Source organism: Heptranchias perlo, chromosome 1 (genome assembly GCF_035084215.1).
Source record: "Heptranchias perlo isolate sHepPer1 chromosome 1, sHepPer1.hap1, whole genome shotgun sequence".
Taxonomy (NCBI): domain Eukaryota; kingdom Metazoa; phylum Chordata; class Chondrichthyes; order Hexanchiformes; family Hexanchidae; genus Heptranchias; species Heptranchias perlo.
Window position 1 is genome coordinate 181,541,637 of NC_090325.1, and position 23,080 is coordinate 181,564,716.

Consider the following 23,080-nt stretch of genomic DNA (forward strand, 5'->3'; position numbering starts at 1 on the left):
CTTCACTCAGAGGGGGTGAACCTGTGGAATTCTCTACCACAGAAGGCAGTGGAGGCCAAGTCATTAGATGTATTCAAGAAGGAGATAGATATATTTCTTGATGCTAAAGGGATCAAGGGATATGGGGAAAAAGCAGGAACAGAGTACTGAGTTTGACGATCAGCCATCACATTTTGAATGGCCTACTCTTGCTCCTATTTTCTGTGTTTCCATGTTTAAAAGTGATGCACCTGAATTCTCAATTTTGCCCATAAACACCCCATGCAGCTAATTCAAATATATTGAAACAAAGTTCATTGGCGCTAGTGTTCCACATTCCCTACAGTTACGCTCGCAATGCTCTGGAGTTTAAGTTAGAATGGGAAATACAAGATGCTGCTGTTGCCAGGATCAGCTGAGACTTGCAGAAGTGAAGAGTTTGTGAGCCTGAAGACTGCTGAAAGCTTGAGTAGCAATTACTGCAGCTGTGAGATTTTGCATTGATTTTCTTTTTTGCTTTGAGGCTGGATACATTAGAGCTGCCTCTGACTACCTGTGGGACTCTGAGTTTTTAGATAACTTGCCTTCTCCACCGCTACAGTGAGCACTTCTCAGGACCAAGTATGGAATTCCCAATGGTCATAACCTTTGTGTGCCATTATAACGGAATGTGAGGAGGAACATGAGAGGATGTAGAAAAGGAGAATGAAGTGCCCTTCAAGATATTGTTCACCCCCCAAGAATATACAGGCAACACAGGTCCTGTGAAGAGCTTAGTAAGGAACTCTGTATTAGGAGTGTGCTTTACCAAAGAGGCCATAAGGCAGATGTGCCAGCTACTTCAGAAAGACCTGCAGCCATGATCATCTGCCCAGAAAGTTGTAGCTATGTAGGTCATGACAACATTTGGTGTTTATGGCACCAGGTTCTTGCAGGCAGCCACGAGGGATCTGTGCATTATCAACCAGGGTGTCGTACAGACATATATTTGTGACTGACGCACTTTTCTGCAGAGCTGGGGGAATTCATTCAGTTTGGCATCACAGCAAGACAGCAGTTAGAGAAGGATGGTGTTGGTGACGGTGTCAAAGGCTGAAGGGAGGATGAGGAGGGATAATGCACCACGGTCACAGTCACAAATGATGTCATCTGTGACTTTGGTTAGGGCCATTTCTCTCTTGATTGGCGGGCTAACAGTGGCAGAGGAATGGTGATTTTTTTTTTCCTCTTCTAAGGGCCGTGACTGTTGCCTTGATTTGTTGACATCTTGGGGTTTCTGAATCTCAGCGTTCACTTGATATCGGCAAGCAGCTCTTAACTTCAATCTTGTTGGTTGTCAGGTCATCTAAAAACCTTTACTGAAAATACTTGCATTTATATATGCCTCAAAACACGTCACACAATTAATTATTTTGGAGTGCAGTGGTTGATATTTAGGAAAGCATGACGGCCATTCTATGCCAGCCATGCCTACAAAAGTAATGAAATGAATGATCATTTAATCTGTTTTTGGTGGTCATGATTGTTGGAGGAATATTACCCAGGACACCAGGAGAACTTCCTGTGCTTCTTCGAATGACACTGTGGGACCTTTAAATACAACATTTTACAATTGAAGACCTCCACAATTCTCTAAATATTGTGTAGCATAGACAGTGTGTTACTGATGTACCAGGCTACTGTGGTCTCAGTGGCTTATAAATGTTTTGGTACTGCCAAGCAATTTCCTTATAACATGTACTAAGTTCCCTTCTAATTCTGCTTTGGAGCTGCAAAACCTCTTCTTGCACTCCTGTCAATCATATGACATTATTCTGTAGCGATAACATTACCTTTGTCACTCTCAGTCTCCAATCAGTGTAGTTTCAGATCTGCTTCCATCAGTATTGTTGTCTTTTATTCAGAATATAGGGTATATCTCATGCAAAAAAAAGATGTGGGATATTGAATAAACAGCTATAATTGAATATCAGGGTTCAGATAATGTCCTGAAAGATGTTTCCTTCCAGCTAGACATAATTCTGTATCTAAAGTTCACCACCCTATTGGAAAAGTATTGCTTTAATATACCAGTTCCTTTTCCTTAGATGAACGATGGCAGACTTTCCATCAGTTTCTGCTAGTCTTATCCTGTCATTGAAAGTGTTTTCTCTGCTTCATGCCATGTTATTAAAGTTGGCAGTTTGACATATGGAAAAGAAGCAGAAATGTCTCTAATCATTTCATTCTGTTTCATTGCTAAATTACTTCCAACAGTTTCATTTCTCCAGTTTGGTGGTCATGAAAAAAATCACCATTCTTTGTCAGTTGCTCCCATGTAATTGGCAGGCGTGAAGCTGTGCTGATTGACCATGGCTGTTTTCGTTGAGAGAGATGAAGATGTACATACATATATTGAAAGGTTCAGAGTTCTTTCTGTATGAAGAACTCAAGTGTTTCTAATTAAATGTAAGCTATCTGTAAAAATTTAAACTGACTCACGTCTGCATCTGAACTTCCCTGTGGTTACACTGGACTAGTCCAGCCTGCTGCATGTGTACTTTTGAACCATATTAGCTCGTCTGATGATTAGTATATCTATTTAAAAAAAAATCAAATCCCAGAAATTTGAAGCCCCGATTTTAACTTGGGGCGAGAAGCGAGTGAGGGCCAGTGGGGGTGTGACAGGCCTGCCCTACTCACTGACATGAGGCCTAACACATGTTAACTCCCAGGCCTCAGTAACATACTTTCGGCCCAAATCCCACTCAAACCCAGCATGAATGAGCAGGGCCAACAGTCAGGTAAGTGGTGGTGGGGGGGTGCGGTATGCAATTGCGGTCGGGGGAGGGAAGCCTGGTACAGGGGAGGCCCGAGGTTTCCTGAACCTCCAGATGCACATGGATAACTTCTTAAAAAAAAATAAAAGCACGCTCACCTTTTCCAGCCCTCTTTTGGGCCTGTTGCTCCTCGGCAACCATCGTTCCTGGCGAGGCCGGCAATGTTACTAAATTCTTTGATTTTTTTAATATGATTTCATTGTGCTGAATGGCAGTGTTAGGAATGGAATATTTTTCTACTTCTGACAACTAGAACTAGCATTAAGCATTTCCAAGTCACTTATCATAAGGGCCAAATTTCTTTTTGAGTAAAGCCTCGCCCCAAAAATGTTTCTTGATCCAACCTTAGAGAGCACGCCGCATTGCGCCAACATGAATTATTTACATTGAAATTTCGTTGAAATTGCTAATATGGTAGCAATTTGTGTTAAATTGTGGAAAAAGGTTGTGCTCTGCACACTTACGGTGAACTGACAGAGAAGATTTGCATACCATCATTCTGGGGTGGATTTAGCCTATGATGAAAATGAAGAGTTTTTGTCTGTTAAATTACTTAATAGATTTTTTTCTTGCTGGTCACCGCACATGCAAGGGTTGAGGTCAGTTACTGCTAACTGTTTCTGCAAGTTGCAGAGAATATACATTACAGCTGGGATGCAGAAAGGTCATTTCAGATGCCTACTTCTTGACACCTTTCTGGTTAGATAATCTGTTTTTAGTGATATTGGTTGGAGATAAATATTGACCAAGACACTGGGAGAACTCCCCTGTAGTGTATAACTACTGTAAATACATGATACAATGCTTGAAGTACTATTCATACACCTATTTAATGTTAATAAATTTGGCTATTGGTTTATAACTTGAGCCACAGTCTGATATAATGTATATCATTCACTCACTAAAGCCATAGAGATTACGTGGTGGCACAAAATATAATCAAGTAAGCTGGTGTACAGTGGCAAGGGTTTTCTGATTGACTTCAGGTTCCACTACATTTGCCAAGAATATTGGGAAGATAAGGGCACGCTCTGGTTCCTGGGAGATGTGAGGTCTGCTAATGCAAGAGGTTAATGACAGTGAATCCAATAAAATATCTTGTGTAAATCCCCAAAAACGTAACACAGACCCCAATGGTCACATACCATGATCTGACTTTTCCTGTAGATCACATTTTTCTCTCTTTTTGTGTTTGTTTGCATTTTCTTATATGGAACATAGAAACAATTAAATTATTAGTATTTTCCTTATTTATTTTTACTCATCTGCATGTAGGGATCTTATTCTCTAATGCTATAGTGTAAAATTTATAAGGTGCTGCTTAGTCTCGTTTCTTCTTCTTAGTCTTTTGCTTCTCATTGCAGTTTTTCTCTCCACATTGTTTGTCTTTGCTGCCTGGGCTTCTTTTGTTCTGCTCTTTCTCTGGCTCTCCTTTTTCTGTTGTTTCTCTTCTTCTTTCCTCTTCTGCTGTTTCCTTTGCTTCTTTCACTTATTGTCCCCTTCAATTTTTTGCCTTTCCTTTTCCTTTTTATGACTAGTTCAGTCCCTGCTTCTTCGGACCTTCAAAGAATCATAGAAAGGTTACAGAAGGAGGCCATTCGGCCCATCAAATCCGTGCCGGCTCTTTGAAAGAGCAATCCAACTAGTCTCATTCCCCCGCCCTATCCCCTGTAGCTCTGCAAATTTTTTCCTTTCAAATACTTATCTTGTTCCCTTTTGAAAGGCACGATTGAATGCACCTCCACCATCCCCTCAGGCAGTGCATTCCAGATCCTAACCACTCGCTGTGTAAAAAAGTTTTTCCTCATGTCACCTTTGGTTCTTTTGCCAATCACCTTAAATCTATGTCCTCTGGCTCTTGACCCTTCTGCTAATGAGAACAGTTTCTCTCTATCTATTCTGTCTAGACCCTTTATGATTTTAAATACCTCTATCAAATCTCCTCTTAACCTTCTCTGTTCCAAGAAGAACAAACCCAGCTTCTCCAGTCTATCCACGTAACTAAAGTCCCTCGTCCCTAGAATCATTCTCGTAAATCTGTTCTGCATCCTCTCTGAAGCCGTCACATCTTTCCTAAAGTGCGGTGCCCAGAACTGGACACAATACTCCAGCTGTGGTCAAACCAGTATTTTATAAAGGTTCATCATGACTTCTCTGCTTTTGTAATCGATGCCTCTATTTATAAAGCCCAGGATCCCGCATGCTTTTTTAACCGCTTACTCAACCTGCCCTGCCACTTTCAATGATTTTTGCACATATACCCCTAGATCTCTCTGTTCCTGTACCCCTTTTAGAATTGTGCTCTCTAGTTTATATTGCCTCTCCTCGTTCTTCCTACTGAAATGTATCGCTTCGCATTTTTCTGCGTTAAATGTCATCTGCCACGTGTCCGCCCATTTCACCAGCCTGTTTGTATCCTCTTGAAGTCTATCACTATCCTCCTCACTGTTCACTACACTTCCAAGTTTTGTGTCATCTGCAGATTTGGAAATTGTGCCCTGTACAACCAAATCCAAATCATTAATATATATCAAGAAAAACAGTGGTCCTGGTACCGACTCCTGGGGAACACCACTGTACACCTCCCACCAGTCCGAAAAACAACCATTCACCACTACTCTCTGCTTCCTGCTACATTGCCAATTTTGTATCCATGCTGCTATTGTCCCCTTTATTCCTTGGGCTTCAATCTTGGTGACAAACCTATTATGCGTCACTTTATCAAACGACTTTTGAAAGTAGATGCATTGATACTAATTTTCCAAAATTCCCTAGATTCTGGAAGGGTCCCATCAGATTGAAAAATAGCGAATGTAACTCCTCTATTCAAGAAAGGAGGAAGACAGAAAGCAGGAAACTAGAGGCCAGTTAGCTTAACATCTGTCATAGGGAAAATGCTAGAATCTATTATTAAGGAGGTTATAGCAGGGCATTTAGAAAATCTCAATACAATCAGGCAGAGTCAACACAGCTTTGTGAAAGGGAAATCGTGTTTGATTAATTTATTAGAGTTCTTTGAGGAAGTAAAAAGGGGATCCTGTGGATGCGGTGTACTTGGATTTCCAGAAGGCTTTTGACAAGGTGCCACATCAAAAACTACTATACAAAACAAGACCTCATGGTGTAGGGGGTAACATATTAGCATGGATAAAGAATTGGTTAGCTAACAGGAAACAGAGAGTAGGCATAAATGGGTCATTTTCAGGTTGGCAAGATGTAACGAGTGGAGTGCCACAGGAATCAGTGCTTGGGCCTCAACTATTTACAATCTATATCAATGACTTGGATGAAGGGACCGAATGTATGGTTGCTAAATTTGCTGATGACACAAAGGTAGGTAGGAAAGTAAGTTGTGAAGAGGACATAAGGAGTCTGCAAAGGGATATAGATAGGTTAAGTGAGTGGACAAAAATTTGGCAGCTGGAGTATAATGTGGGAAAATGTGAACTTGTCCACTTTGGCAGGAGGAATAGAAAAGCAGTATATTTAAATGGAGAGAGGTTGCAGAACTCTGAGGTACAGAGGGATCTGGGTGTCCTCGTACATGAATCACAAAAAGTTAGTATGCAGGTTCAGCAAGTGATTGGGTAGGCAAATGGAATGTTGTCATTTATTGCAAGAGAAATGGAATATAAAAGTAGAGATGTTTTGCTACAGTTGCACAGGGCATTGGTGAGACCACATCTAGGGAATTAGGGGTTATGGGGAGCGGGCAGGAAATTGGACATGAATTTAGATTTGAGGTTAGGATCAGATTAGCCATGATCTTATTGAATGGCGGAGCAGGCTCGAGGGGCCGATTGGCCTACTCCTGCTCCTATTTCTTATGTTCTTATGTTCTAATACTGTGTGCAGTTTTGGTCTCCTTATTTAAGAAAGGACATAATTGCTTTGGAGGCAGTTCAGAGAATGTTCACTCGACTGATTCCTGGGATGAGGGGGTTATCTTATGAGGAAAGGTTGGACAAGTTGGGCCTGTGTACCCTGGAGTTTAGAAGAATGAGAGTTGACCTTATTGAAACATATAAGATCCTGAGGGGACTAGAAGGGGTAGAAGCTGAGAGGATGTTTCCCCTTGTGGGAGAGACTAGAACTAAGGGCCACAGTTTAAAAATAAGGGGTCTCCCATTTAAGATGGAGGAGAGGAGAAATTTTTTCTCTCAGAGGGTCGTGAGTCTGTGGATCTCCCTTTCCCAGAGAGCAGTGGAGGCAGGGTCATTGAATATTTTTAGGGCTGAATTAGATAGATTCCTGATTAACAAGGGAGTCAAAGGTTATAGTGGGTAGACGGGAAAGAAGGGTTGAGGACGCAATCAGATCAGCCGTGATCTTATCAAATGGCAGAGCAGGCTCGAGGGGCTGAATGGCCTACTCCTGCTCTTAATTCGTATGTTCGCATGTCCATATACACCACATCAACCACATTCCCTCATCGACCCTCTCTGTTACCTCATCAAAAAACTCTATCAAGTTAGTTGAACACGATTTGCCGTTAACAAATCGGTGCTTGCTTTCCCTAATCAATCCACACTTGTCCAAGTGACTGCTAATTCTGTCCCGGATTATTGTTTCTAAAAGTTTCCCCACTACCGAGGTTAAACTGACTGGCCTGTAGTTGCTGGGTTTATCCTTACACCCTTTTTTGAACAAGGGTTTAACATTTGCAATTCCCCAGTCCTCTGGCACCACCCCCGTATCTAAGGATATTTGGAAGATTATGGCCAGTACCTCCACAATTTCCACCCTTACTTCCCTCAGCAACCTAGGATGCATCCCATCCGGTCTGGGTGACTTCCCTGCTTTAAGTACAGCTAGCCTTTCTGGAACCTCCTCTTTTTCAATTTTTAGCCCATCCAGTATCTCAACTACATCTTCCTTTAGTGAAACTCTTACTTTGTTCTTGCAGTAAGAGTCAGGAAACACGCTGGGAGATGGGCCTTTCCCAGCCTCTCAGGACCTGAGCCTGATCTGTTCTCAATAAAAGGATGGCACTAGGGCATTTTATGTTGCTAACTCTGATCCATTTCTGCCATTCGTGGTTTCTGATGTCCCTTTTTACTTTTTCAGTTTTACTACATTAAAGTCGCTATATAAATGCAAGTTGTTGGTGGTGGTGCCTAGAGCCTCTCATCCTTTCCTCCATGCTTCTTGGGCTTCATTATCTCCTTCTTGCCTAAATGATCTTCCTTGAAATACCTCCAATCTTATTGTCTCTGTAAATATTTAGTTACTTTGTTCTTACAATGAGAGTCAGGAAACACTCTGGGAGATGGGCCTTTCCCAGCCTCTAAGGATGTGAGCCTGTTCTATTCTCAGTAAATAGAGGAGAAGAAGTAGACTGGTGACAAGGCAAACACTGAAGACAGATTAGGGAGAAGAGGCATGTAGAAGTACATTGGGCTTGAATGCCACAGAATTTAAGTTTTTAAAAAAAATTCAATCCCACATTTGAGGACAGAACACTATAAAATACAGGAATTGCTGAAGGGATGGCATCATTCAAAGCTAAATCCCAGAGGTGAAAGGACACTATACTACATCATCTCTTCAGAGACATTAAAATAATGAGCTTCTGAAAAGATCAATAAATTTTTTACTTGGGTTTTAGAAGAAAGTTCTCTTCAATAATAAAATATTGTCTTTATTGCACTGCAGTGATTGATCACCTGATGTTGCCAAATGCCTCTGATTGCTACAATTGGATCTAGCAGTGTTTAGCAAGAAGCGGTGAGGATTGAGGCAATGATCAGTCAGACGATTGTGCCTAATTCTCCCGAGTGAAATGTAATTCTGTTTTTTATTTGAAATTTTTCGTAGTTGGATTTGCTTTTCTTCAGGCGCTCATCACTGTAATGAATGCTCCTGTAGTCTCAAGAGCTAGAATAGTGGGGAATGAAGCTTAGTGCTCACCTAACTGAAGGGATGTGTACATTATTAAAATGTAAATAGTGGTCTAACAGTTTAAAATGTCACCTTTTTCAGCAGGGCTACGCACAAGCTGCCTTTTATTCTGCAGCCAGTGCCCATCCTTTCCAAATGTTTTCCGATAGGTGATTTGCCAAAAGGTGCTTCTTAGAATTATTAGGCAAAGCATATTGGCCCGTTTATCGACAACTGAAGAATATCAGTGACTCAGCCGCAACAGATAGCAATATCAGATTAAAGCACAAAGGACAACCTTGCAAATCTGTGTGATGAACGCAGCCTACCGCTTTTAACCATGTTGATGTTTGGTGTTCCTAACTCACAACTGAAAATCTCACACCTAAAATTTGTCCAGTGTTGATAGCCCGATGCCAGACAGATGAAAAAATGAATATCAAACACTTTTCCAAGTAGATGAGTCCCCTTTAACATGAAAGATTAGCAAAGTCAGAATTTGCACAGTGGGATGACTTAGAAAAAATGGCTTCTGTTTGTGATATTAAGATATTAAAACTATTTGTCAGTTAAGGGTATACTGTCTGGACAATGTTTGGATTGTCCCACTGGATCTAATTAGACCTGGCTGAATTCAGGGCTGCAAACTAGAACTAGGCTGCTAACTAGTGTATGGATTATTTCATTCTTGTTTATATAACTGACAACATAGATCATCCCATCCAAAGTCCTTGTACCATTATAGAGTTCTGGAAAAAAATCAGAACCTGGCAATGGGCCAGTTGTATATTGTCTCTAGTCGAAGCACAAAGTTAGTTTTGGCTGCAAGTTTTCTTATTTCCTCAACTTTGGCTGTAGCACGGGTGCTATACAGAGGTGGCAAGCCAGTTCCTAGCAGGGTAGGGTCGTGCCCAGTTTCCCCTGGCAGCAACTGTCAAGTTAAAAATGCAAATGAGGCCCTTCAAATGACCAGACTGAGACTTGGCTTGGTTTTTAAACAGATTTATTTACAGGAAACTAAGCAGTTTATTTATATGACAAACTGTGTCGCTAAGAATCGAGCAACTGTTTGACATTGGCATGTTTTCCATTTACTCAATCACTTGGCTCTCCAACTGATTCTCTTAAAGAGAAAATCGCAGTCCAATATTTGACTGCGGCATACCACAAGACCCAGATTTGTCCACTGGCTTTATACATGTACAGTGTGGATCATTTGAATTTGGGATGAGATGGTCTTGTTTGTAGTTGGGCTTCTGTCAATGCGGGATTCCACTAAATTATTTGTATTTTTATTTTTATGAACTAGAAGCACACATCCATTTTACTGTCAGAAAATGATTGTTAATGCTGTGCACGTGAGACGTTCTTATCTTTTTTGAATGATGTATAATTACAAACAGATTTTTAAAAGAAACAGATTTCCACATGACATAACGTTTTGTACAAACCTATTGACTATTTTGCAATTGTGCACGGGGATTGAAAAATTTGGGCTCCTTTATATTGAATGTACACACGATGCATTTCTGTCTGTAATACACAGAGCTCCATTTTCCTTATAGATTTTTTTTCCCCTTTATTATAGGAGCTGAAGCTGGCAGCTTATCTCGTGCAGCGACTGAAGGTACCAATGACTGTGTTGCAGGCGCTGCTAAATCTGCTCCTTCCCAATGCCACTGAGAAAGAATTAACTGTGGTCGTAAATGGGACCTATCCTGAGAGAAATATTAGCAGTAAAATAAATGAGGATAAAACGGATGAGCAGAGAAAGAGGTAAGGGTTATTGGTGGGGAAAGGTCTAGTGGTTAGTGGTGTTGAAGCCAACTTTTTTTGTGGTGATATGAATTTGCTGGAAAAAGTTTTTTTTTAAGCATCAGTTAAGCAGAGGGGACGTATGGAAATGGAGGGGAGTAAACATCAGTTGACTTTGACAGAATATGGGAGTTTGAGCTCTAGTGATATATAAAGCATTTTCTTTCCCCTTTTCTGCAACTGGCTGAGGTTCACAGTGTGAAACCTTCCTACTCAGTGGCTGGTTTTGAGCCAGTAAAACAGGTATTGTGAGTTGTCCTTCATCTTGACCATGATCATGTTATCCCAGGGACTTACTAATAGGAAATTCAGATGCTGCTGTGTTTGAACGAGACAACTTGTCATCTTTGATCAAGCCAGCTTGAGCTGTCGACCTAACGCCAGTGAGTTCTTGAAAACAGCCAAGTAAGAAGTAGGATATTCATCACACTGCAGGTGTAGAGGGTTGTCGTGCAAGATTTCAATCTGCAGTGTTACAGTGAATTCTGACACCAATCTCCAAACAACTGCTGTTTAAGGTTTAGTTATTTATTCATAAATATTATTTATATTTCTTTCAAACACAGATGACCCTATCTGAAACATTTCTTTTTGATCTTGGTAAATAGGAGGATTCATTTGGAGTGATGTTTCAACGTACAATCCCAATATTTTGTGTTTGGCCGATTTAAATGTTGCTTAAAATACCAAGTTTATTCATAATCTGGGCTCCAAAAGACTGTTAAAGCTAACAGTTAGGATTTTGTTAATTTATTTGGCTACAGCGGAATTTGTTTGATTTTGTTTCTCTCCTGTACGTTCCTATGCTCCTTTGTTTTTTCCCCTTCTTTCTCCACCATACACGATTGCCCAGATCATAAGGTGGACATGAAACTTGCTCCCAGGAATTAAGATGGACACTCTATAATGGACCATTGGAGAAAGCATGAGTGCTGTCCAATTTGACTTGCTCAACAGAACTGGAAGAAATTACAGATGAACAGTGTTTGAAAAGAAACAGGCTAAAGGGAGAGGGGAAAGAAAAACACACATGCACAAACATGCAGGCAAGAGAGGAAGTGAAATGACCTGTAAACTGCTTAAATGGAAAACAGGAGATGGTTAAATGGCTAAAGTGACATTAACATAAAACAATAGGAGGCATAATGAGAGGAATTAAAGACATTTATGAGTCACAGAGTACATGTGACGAGCTGAGGAGGTGGGGGGAGGCAGGTAGAAATGGAAGCAGGAAAAACTGGCAAAGTGAAGCAGGTTCCAGTGGTCGAGGAGCCTGGGAGATGAAAAAAGCAGCCTGACACCAAGGGTGCAGACTGCCTCACCAGTATAGTGTTCCATGGAAGGGTCCCCATCCCAAGCACTCTCTGTATTTCATAAAAGTCTTTAATATCTCTTGTTATGCCTCCTATTGTCTCATTTTAATATCAGTTCAGCCATTGAAGTTCAATTTGTCAAGCTGCTTCTACATATTTTGAACTGTAGAATTTCTAAAACCTCCATATATCTGAATGTATTTACTGTTTAGATTCTCAAGTTCTAGAATTTGCAGTTTACAGTTAATAGCAAAACATGATAATGACTGGCCTTTTAGGACTAGCACTTGGAGCTCCCAGAGTTTCATCCATATAATATGTTACTGCTTCCATCTACTTTTGGCAGAAGACTTCGGGGGCCAAAGAAGTCACTAGACCTAAAACTGAGGAACAAGCTCATTGCTGAATACCTGGAGAACATCGATACTCCCTGCAGGAAGAAAGGAAGGTAATGATTGTTTATGGTGCATGATCATTTTGCAGCTTCCATTCAGAGGTTTAAAAACTAGATCGATGCAATAAAAAGCTAAATAGAATTGCTATTTAATTGCTTCTTAAAATTAACTACTTTCAATAAATATATTTGTTAGTGACACCAACTATAAAATTGACGACTATTTTTAAAAAATGATTCCAGTAGCTATACTGATAGACCACTCAGTAAAGGCACCACTCATTGTAGCTGTAAGCTTGTCACATTAGAAGTTCCGGTTCACAATCTGTGTTGAGTTAGCTGACCTTACTGGAATATCCCTGAGATAGGGAAGGAAAAGAACCCGGAAAGTTTTCCTGCTCCTAATCATTAATAAGTGATTCATGCTGGAATGGTGTTTCTGGTGTGTACCTTTTATCAGGGCTAGAGGGAAAGTCAAAACAGGTAAATAGAAGAGAAAAAAGGGGAGAGGGGAAGAAATCTAACGGATACTTCAATCACAGAGAGGAAGCTGGGTTAAATGACTTGCAAACTGCTTAATTGAAAACCATTAGAGGATGTAAAAGATCATTAGTGAGATGAGGAGATATAAAAATGGACAAAAGATTGTACAAAAGACACAGGAGAGGTTCATTAAAATGAATCTGAAAATTTGCTGATGACACTAAAGTAGGAGGTTTGGCAAATAGTGAAGAGGACTGTAAAATACTTCAGGAAGGCAGGGTTAAAATGGGTTAGTGGAATGGGTAACTAGGCGGCAAATGCAATTCAATGTGGATAAGTGTCAGTTAGATTGAGTTACATTGAAACTACAGCACAGAAACAGGCCATTCTGCCCAGCTGGTCTATGCCGGTGTTTATGCTCCACACAAGCTTCCTCCCTCCCTACTTCATCTAACCCTATCAGCATACCCTTCTATTTCTTTCTCCCTCATGTGCTTATCTAGCTTTCAGTTAATACATTGTGGGAGGAAAAGCAAGGAATGGAGTATATATTTAATGGCAAGTCACTGAAGGGTGCAGATGAACAAAGAGACCTAGGGATTCAAACACATCATTTCCTTAAAGTACAAGTGCAGGTCGATATAAAGTCATAGCAAAGCAAACAGAAGTTTGGCTTTTATAAATAGGAGCATTGAGTACAAGTGTAAAGAAATAATAATTATTTTATACAAAACATTAGTTAGACCACAAAATATTGTTTACAGTTTTGGGCACCCCCTTATGGAAAGGATATTAAATCCATAAAGAGTGTACAGTGTAGGTTCATCAGGATGATGCCAGGGATGGGAAACTATAGTTATGAAGAAAGACTTGTGAAACTAAGACTATTTCCACTGGAAGAGAGACAGCTAATAGCAGATTTAATAGAGGTTTTTAAAATTATGAAGAATTTTGATAGAATGAACAGGAACAGACTATTTCCTCTGGCTGGGGAGTCAATGATGAGGGGTCATCATTTTAAAATGGTCACTTAGAGAGTGACGAGAGAGGTTGGGAGAAATTCCTCTATTCAGAGGGTCGGAGCATGCAATGCCTTTCCACCAGAAGTGATTGAGGCAGAGGCCATTACAAGGCTATGGGAAGAATGTGAAGCAGTGGGATTCGTTTTTGATTTGCTCTAGCAAAGTGCTTACACAGACACGATGGGCTGAATGGCCTCCTTCTGTTCTGTTAACCTCTGTGGTTCTGTGGAAAGCATAAGTAAAATAGGAAAAATAAAGTCGGAGAAAAAAAAGAGACGTTGATATCAATTAAAACAGAAAAGGCAAGAGAACTATTGGTGGATCTTCCAGTTGCAAGAAGAGAAAAGGAACAGATCAGCACCATGGGCTCAGCCTCTCATCAGTACGTGTGCTGTAACAAAGGATCGCCAAACCAAATATCAACCTGAATCCTCTCCATCCCGCATCATAAACACCCACTGCTGTGAAGAAATTGGAGGATATGGCTCAGGTCTGAAGTTAGTAAAGTCATTGTTCGACCAGAGGACTGCAGACAGCCCAGCAGATAGAAAAGATACTGTTCCTGAAGCTTGGGTTGAACTTCATTGGAACAGTGTAGGAGACGAAAGATGGAGATTTCAGGGTGGGAATGGGAAAGGGAATTAAAGTGATGGACCACAGAAAGGTCATGGTCATTCGTGCAGACAGAACGGAAATGTTTAGTGAAGTGGTCACCTAATCTATGTTTGATCTCACCAGTGGAGAGGAGACCGTACCATGAACAGCAAAAACAGTGTACTAGATTGGAGGAAGTACACGTAAATTACTGTCTCACATGAAAGTATTTTGGGTCCCAGATGGGAGGGGGTAAATGGACAGGTGTTGCATCTCCTACTTTTGCACGGGAAGGTGCAAGGTGAAAGACAACAGCTGGTGAAATGGTGGAAGAATGAACAAGGATATTGTGCAGGGACAAGTCCATTGGGGCGGGGGTGGGGAGTGTGCATAGTGGTGAGATTGTGTTGTAGGTGGGAAATGAGCTGGCAAATGGGCAGACTGGTGAGATAGAAGGTGAGAACAAGGTGGACTCTGACAGTGTAGGGTGTGTGCTACTCCTTAGTCATTATGTGAGTCTGTGCCCTACTGACCTGACCTCACCCGATAATGTGAGATCAGCTCATTTAATTTTTTTTTGAAGTTCCCAGCACTTAATACATGGCACTGTGCAATGCCACAAAGGTGTGCATGTTATTGGGTGCCAGCAGCTTTGACGCTTTGGGTGCAGCCCCTCATGTTATTAACTACTGTATGTATTGTAGCTATCACTGAGTCTTTGGTTATGGCAATGATATCATTCCTAGGTATGAACAAATATTACTTCATCTTTAACCTCCAGTTTTCCCTCTCTCCTCTCCTGAAGGCTTGTTGGGGTCCAATACCATGGGTGTCAAACACGCTCCTGTACCCTGCTCAAGTAGCTAGTCTTCATGGATGAGCCAAGATAGTGGGTATCAATGAGCTATTTTGCTGTAGAGACATCACAGCTGAATCCAATGCTGTCCTTACCCAGCCTCTACATGAGTACACTTCCACAGGGCTCACTTGATATCACTCAAGAACAGAAACCCTGCCTAATTTTCATCTAGGGGTGCTGAGGCCAATTTTGCTGGCCCAACTACTGACCGGGTTAGATTAGCTAACTCTGTACCGATTGGTTTTCAAACATACAATCTTCCTGGTCTGTATGACTCACCCTTTAACCAGCTGAGCCACTAGTCCCATCGCATTATGTTCTATTGTAGACAAGAAATTATGTTTAAAGCTATAAGAACAGCTTTTATGCCATTATATATGAAAACCAAAAAAAATGTAAAGATTCTAACAAGTCATGCAGAAAGCACTAACTTAATAAGCACATTTTTGGTGAAGAACTGATGGTAATGCCTTTTTGGGCTAGCTCAGACTTTAAACAGTTCAAATTTTGCTCTCCAAAGTCATATTAGCAAAGGCTTTTGGGACGATGAAACGGCTCAATACAATTACAGATGAATTTTATATATAACAAGAAGCATGATGAACAACCATGGATCAGGAGATACTTCCCCACCATAAGGCTAAATGCTCTGCTAACTACAAAGGATTGAACTTTTAAAAAAAAACTTCAAATTGCATACTACACACAACTCCCCTATAACTAGGATAAGGAAGGGTCATTAATTCTTTTAATTTACATATATTGCTGTGACTAGAACTGTAGATGGTAATCAGTAAGCCTGCCATCATCGTCATACTTTTTCTTAAAGAGACAGGCTAACCCAATCCCAAACTGTCCCAATAGGGGGAAAGTGTGAGTATTCGCTGAGATTGCAGAGCTAACATGAATTGAGCCGGTTTAACCTGCTTCGAACTTATTGGGGTTGACATCCCTAATAATGACCTCACTCTCGTCTTGGAAGCATTAGGTGGATTAGTTGCAAGTATAAATCACAAGTTTTGACCAGATGGACATGGCGAAGACTAATTGTATGTGCCAGCAGGCCTACTTAGAGTTAAATGCAATAGGATCACCAGTCTTCTAGTTACCTTGAGTCTACAATACAGAAATAGGCTATTCAGCCCTACTGGTCTATGCCAATGTTTATGCTCCACACGAGCCTCCTCCCTTCCTACTTCATCTAGCCTTATCAGCATACCCTTCTATTCCTTTCTCCCTCATGTGCTTATCTAGCTTCCCCTTAAATGCATCTATGCTATTTGCCTCAACTACTCCTTGTGGTAGCTCTTTCCACATTCTTACCACTCTTTGGGTAAAGAAGTTTCTCCTGAATTCTCTATTGGATTTATTAATGACTATCTTGTATTTGTGACCTCTAGTTTTGGACTCCCCCACAAGTGGAAACATTTTCTCTGTCTACCCTATCATAATCTTAAAGACCTTTAACAGATCACCCCTCACTCTTTTTCCTACAGAAAAAAGCCCCAGCCTGTTCAGCCTTTCCTGATAAGTACATCCTCTCAGTTCTGGTGACATCCTTATGAATCTTTTTTGCATCTTCTCCAATGCCTCTATATCTTTTTATAATATGGAGACCAGAACTGTGCACAGTACTCCAAGTGTGGTCTAACCAAGGTTCTATACAAGTTTAATATAACTTCTCTGCTTTTCAACACTACCTCTTGAGAAATGAACCCCAGTGCTGGGTTTGCCTTTTTTATGGCTTTATTAACCTGCGTGGCTACTTTTAGTGATTTGTGTGTCCGTACCCCATGATCCCTCTGCTCCTCTACCCCATTTAGACTCTTATTATCCAAGCAATATGAGGCCTCCTTATTCTTCCTACCAGAATGCACCACCTCACACTTATCTATATTGAAATTCATTTGCCAATTACATGCCTATTCTGCAAGTTTATTAATGTCTTCTTGCATTTTGATGCATTTTTCCTTTGTATTAACTATCCTTTGGTGTCCACAAATTTTGAAGTTGTAATTCCTCAAAAACATTAAAAAAACAAATTATTTATATCAAGCAACACCCAGCAACTAAAATATCATTAGCAAAATACTGCGGATGCTGGAAATCAGAGTTAACGTTTCAGGTCGAAGACCAGACGAAAGGTCTTCAACTTGAAACGTTAACTCTGTTTCTTTCTCCACAGATGCTGCCTCACTTGCTGAGCTTTTCCAGCATTTTCTGTTTTTATTACTAAAATATCATTATTGGACAATTTATCATACCTTGTAAAATAACTTATGTTCAGAAAACATTGGACTCATTTGTCTTGAGATTATTTTGTATCCTGCTCTCATCAGTTGTCAATAAACTTGATTGATTTTTGTTTTCTTTGCCTATTTTTGTTTTCTATGGCAGTATCAGCCCAAATATATATTTCAAGTTGTCATATGACCATAACCACTTTAATAATTCAAGCTAAAAAGCCTGCTGGGTATTGAAGAGGCTGAGTGCCTAGCTATTAATAAAGGTATTATAATCGATCGGTGAATGAAAGAAAAAGGCATTTATATAATGTCCTTTACGGCCTCAGGATGTCCCCAAGTACTTTACAGCCAATGAAGTACTTTTGAAATGTAGTCATTGTTGTAATGTAGGGAAAGGCGGCGGCCAATTTGCACACAGCAAGGGACAACAAACAACAATGAGATATTTGGGCAGATAATCTATTTTAGTGATGTTGGCTGAGGGATAAATATTGGCCAGGACACCGGATGAACTCCCCTGCTCTTCCTCAAATAGTGCTGTGGGATCTCTTACCTCCACCTGGGAGGGCAGATGGGACTTTGGTTTAACGTCTCATCCAAAAGATAGCACCTCTGACAGTGCAGAACTCCCTCAGTACTGCGCTGAAGTGTCAGCCTAGATTACGTGTTCAAGTTTCTAGAGTGGGGCTTGAATCCGCGACCTTCTGACTCAAAGGCGAGAGTGTTACCACTGAGTCAAGGCTGTAATGAGATAACATGTGACATTGCTTTAATACTCATGATGTGCTGGTCGTAGGTTTCATCTTCAACCAAATCTTTGCAGGCGCAGCATAAGGGTGCTAAACTTCTGCTCTGGTGCAGAAATCCAATTTTTCCTTCTTTGGCTGCACAACAACAACAATAACAACTTGCATTTATATAGCGCCTTTAACGTAGTAAAACATCCCAAGGCGCTTCACAGGAGCGCTATCAGACAAAAATTGACACTGAGCCAAAAAAGGAGACGTTAGGACAGGTGACCAAATGTTTGGGTAAAGAGATAGGTTTTAAGCAGCGCTTTAAAGGAGGAGAAAGTGGTGGGAGGGAATACCAGAGCTTAGGGCCTAGACGGTAATAATATACATGGTAATGATTATATGCTTGCTGCAGCACAGTTTTGCGATTTTGGCATGGAATGGCTAAGTAGTTTGATTTTTATCTGCCAATTTTAATACATATATGTTTATTTTTTAATAAACTTTTGCTAATAAGCGCATACTCTTGCCTCTCTATGGATAGGAGTAATTTTCTCCCCCTGTGGAGGTTGGTGAATTTATGCCATGAAAGGTCATTTTTATAGGCTTAGGAAACCTCACTGTAAATGTAACTCATGGAGTAGGTATCACAATACCTGGTATATAAATCACATCTTTGAGTTCTTTTCATCTGTTGTAAGTTTGGGGAGGTGGAGGGGTGTTGTCAGCATTCCGATTCTGGGTACTCATCTCTTCCAGTTTGCTTTGTCTGCATACTGTTGCACAACTCCCCCCACCAACTTGCCAGATTTGCCATTTGCTTCTCTCTACTCCCAGCTTCGGGATGTTTTTCTATGCTGACGGCACTATTTAAATACAAGTTATTGTTGCAGCTTGAAAGTGTGGTTGTATATTGTAACTTCTCAACAAGTGATCATTTTCTAGCCAGGAGAGCTGATGAGTAGCCCATAAAAACATCTCTTCTACACACTGTTGACCGCGCATCAGGAAAGCAAGTGCACAATTTGCATAATCCCTCACCTATTGCTATCATCCTTCTCTATGAATGCAGATGGGCATCTGTATAAACCCTCACACTCTGTCATTCTTTGTCCATTAGAGTGGGTGGGTAGTCTCTATAGACCCTCATTGTTGTTCTCAAACCAAGATTGACCCATAGTCTTTTCCACATTTTTGTTGCCTAGTGATTTGCACAGCTGAGAATCAGGGTGTCATAAGATGAAGTGAATACCTGGGCTCTGCTGCATATTCCACATAAAGATCTGGGGGAATGATCTGATTATACAAATTGGTGACTAGATTGAAGTGTTGGCCACCTATTAAGAATTCAGTGTTACAACAATTTTATAAATGTCTTAATAGATGAGAGTTCAGAAATCAATAAAAGACTACATTGTTTAATTGTGATTCTTATGCAGTTTGTCTTAAAATTCTGTTTATGTGAAAGTGTATAAAATTCACACTGGGTGTCTTCCTTCAATTTTCTGTGCAGCATATTGAAGAAAAAACGGCTCCAACTCATGAAACAAGTGTCCTTTTCTCACAGCCACGGTTCTTCTGAATTCCTTTCTGGTGAAGTTGATGACCATCCTGAACCAATTGATGAAGCTCTGGGGGAAGTGTTAAACATGCCAGATACAGGGGAGAAAGTCTTTGTGTTCCGTATCAAAAAAGAGGTGCCTTGCTCCTCAGCCCTTCAAACAAAGAAGAAGAAAAAGCGCAATTTCCTAAATATTAAAAGATCAGCTGTAGCTAACTTGGATGTACTTTAAATTAATTAATCACTAAAGATTGTACGCAGTTTCAACAACTTGGAGGATCTTGCAGAAAGTCTAGAAGAAGTTACACAGTTTAAGGAACAGGACAAAAATAAGTCATGAATATTGCTACAGAGTAGCAGTACTGGGTAAATATGTGCATGAAAAGTTGATGGTAGTGGTGATCTTCTCTGCCACCGTTGACTGCAATTCTTTATGATTTGGTTGACACATCTCAATCACAGCCTCCCTCCATGATGAGCTTCATCCCCAGCATTGCTCTGCTGCCCTGGTGCACTTGTTACTTGGAGTAGTACGGGCTGCTAGTTCTGCACCTCCTTAATCTTTGCACTGTCTACCCCTGCTCTTTGTGATATACCCACCAATGGCTGTCACACTCATGCTTTTGGGCTATTCCCTTCTTTCATTGCTGTGATGATGATTCCAAATATGCCCCTTACTTAAACTCACTAAAACCAGATCCTAATTAGAGTAAACTTCACACTATTTGATCTGAGTGTGCAGATATGGTTTGCTGCATGAGCACATTATTAACGATCTTAATGAACAAAAATTGTCTTTTGTTGCTCCCTTTTTTGCTCCTCTTGAGGGTTAGGAATTCAGATCAGTGCTAAACACAGATTAATGGTCTGCAACATTTTCTACCAGTATGCACCACTTTTTTACTTATTGTTTTTCCAAACCAGCTATTTGAATTTGAGGCTGAGAATACGCAATGCATTAAAGAGGTGCTGTGCAAGCATTTTTATATTTTGTATGGTTTATTTATAACTAAAATGTCAAATATGATTATGTACATTTGTGAAAATGTTTAAACTTTGTGTGATGTACATGTTTTTCAAGGGTAGAACATTTGAGTAGGAATCTCCCCTTTGACAGTCTTGTCTCTGATATTCTCCCAGATTAATTTTTGACTTGCCATATAAGCAATTGTCGCTCAGGAAGATCATTTGCAGTGTGATTATTCACTAAGGCATCTAAACAGAAGAGAAGACTGTACATGTGTGTGGTTGCTCCACTGCAGCCCAAAGTCTCTTAATACATGCGTAATGGACTGTGGTCAGTTGAGAACCCTGTACATGTTTTCTGGACCTGTTCCCTTATTTAGCCCTGGTGGCAGCTACTCGTGCAAATTGTGGACATAACCTTGATCACAATTCAATCCAACTCACCCCATTGCCTTTTGGAGCTACCAGTCAATATACCTTTGAAACCCCTGGCCGATGTTAGCCTTTTGATTTGCTACTTAACATCACGTGGTGTTGACACCTGGTTTTGTGAACCTAGGTGCAATTGTCAACCAAATGTGACTGGATTCACAGGTTACAGGCAATACCCCAATCTAGAAAAAACAATGTATTCTTTACATCTTCATCAGGACAGGTTCCAGCAGACTTGGGCTCCTTTCCTGGAATACTGGAGTGACATGTGAATGCGGGATTCGTCCTTCCAGATCAAATCATTCAAAACAAGATAAATGGATTTTCTATTCGGTAGCAGTGTCTTCTCCTCCCCACTGCCTGCAAGGGTTTTGTGATCCCATCTGTATTCCTCATGATTGGGCCTATTATGGTTTGGGAAAGTTGCTACATGGAAATGAGAGCAATTTTTAAAATTTCTTCCCCCTGAGCGAACTCTTCTGGATCTCGCATCATCCTAATCGTAATGGTCACATTGGCTTCTTCAGTGCTGTTTTCGATTGGTAAGTATCCAGGCATGCTTGGCATGTCATTTTCTTGTGATTCCATTGACGTGTCGCACCCTTGTGGATTCCATTATATTCTGCATTACAGCTTCAATATTAAAATATTCTTGATAAATTGACTTGTGCGGGAATAAGCAGATTTTTGTGTCATTTTATTAATTATTTACACATTCGTGCACAGATAAATTTTGAATGCTGACAAGTATTTTGATTTTAAAAAGCCTTTAGAAAATTGAAAACTTTTTTAACACTTCAGCTGTTGTGGGATTACAGCAATCCTCTCGTCTAATAACTGACATTTTATTTAATGCGTGCAATTATTGAGCACGAAGCAGACAACTCCTCATTTGAAGTGGCATCTGGGAATAATAAACAATAAATGTAGTAACTGATATTATTGTTCCATGAGAATGCACGCCTCATTCCTTCCAATTTTTTAAAATCTTGGCTTTATCTTAGTGTTTATTTTCCTATCTATGTAACTCTATGGGGTTGGGAGGTTAAAATAACAGCTTTTTGGAGTGGGACCCCATCCTGGCTCCAAAGCGCCCACTTCTGGGTTTAACCCAGGCAGGTTTGTGTGCGTGTGCAGGAAGTCCCGCCCCCACTTAAAGCTGGCGGGCTGATACGTAAAAGGGAAATGTACCTCATTGAGACACTTGAGGTATTTAATATTTTGTGTATTGGACACTTAAAATGAATTTAACCTTACCCGTTCGGATTTCCCATCGCTTCTGATTTACAACAGGTGAAAGCAGGCAGGAAGGGCCGGATCCATGAGTTGAGTGTCTTTATTGCACTGCTTGTGGGCCCGGAGGAGCAGGAGTGCTTCATCGAGTCCCAACAAGCTCACTTGGCCGACAGGAACCCTGCGATCAGCCACCACCACACCCCCCCGATCTCCGATGCTGGCTGACACCCCTCGATGTTGTCCAAGTCCCCCCCACCCCTCCATCCCCTTGTACATATTATGGTCTTAGACCTAAGTGAGTATTCCAGGATAAGTCATGCACTCTTAGGCCATTCTCATGAAATCACGTGACTAGCTCAAGACTTTCCCTAATTCTGATTCTCCCGTATTTAAAACCTTTCTGGCACAGATGCAATCAGTGACGGTTAAGCAGTTGATCAAACTTGTAAAGGAAAAAGAATGGGGGCCGTTTGAGATTCAGTCTCTCCAGTGAAATTTTAGAGCTGGGCTTTCTTCAGATTATGGGTTCTCTGTACCTTAGGAATGTTCAAAATATGCCTTCAGTCTTTTTATTATTCTTATACTGTTTAAGGAACTTCCGGAGACAACACAATTTGCCTGTTTGTAATCTTGGGTGAGTTTGCTGTGTTTTCCAATCTCAGGACAGGACTCTGTCCTACGTTTGTGCTGAGTAGCAGCTTCAAGTCACATTGTGACAATCAGTGCATCCTTGCTTAGGCCTGTGAC

At 40.6% G+C, this 23,080-nt stretch overlaps 1 protein-coding gene across 3 annotated transcripts in view; it reads left to right on the top strand.

Annotated features, from left to right (window-relative positions):
* The window catches only part of LOC137328491 (limbin-like), a 140,333-nt gene extending 118,572 nt beyond the window's left edge, over positions 1-21,761 (top strand). For all 3 annotated transcript variants that reach the window (XM_067994343.1, XM_067994341.1, XM_067994342.1), the window contains exons 20-22: positions 10,267-10,454; positions 12,153-12,254; positions 19,652-21,761. In XM_067994343.1, the coding sequence (XP_067850444.1) occupies positions 10,267-10,454; positions 12,153-12,254; positions 19,652-19,931 (570 nt within the window). In that variant the 3' untranslated portion in view covers positions 19,932-21,761. The remainder of the gene's footprint in view (positions 1-10,266; positions 10,455-12,152; positions 12,255-19,651) is intronic.
* Positions 21,762-23,080: the final 1,319 nt, after the last annotated feature.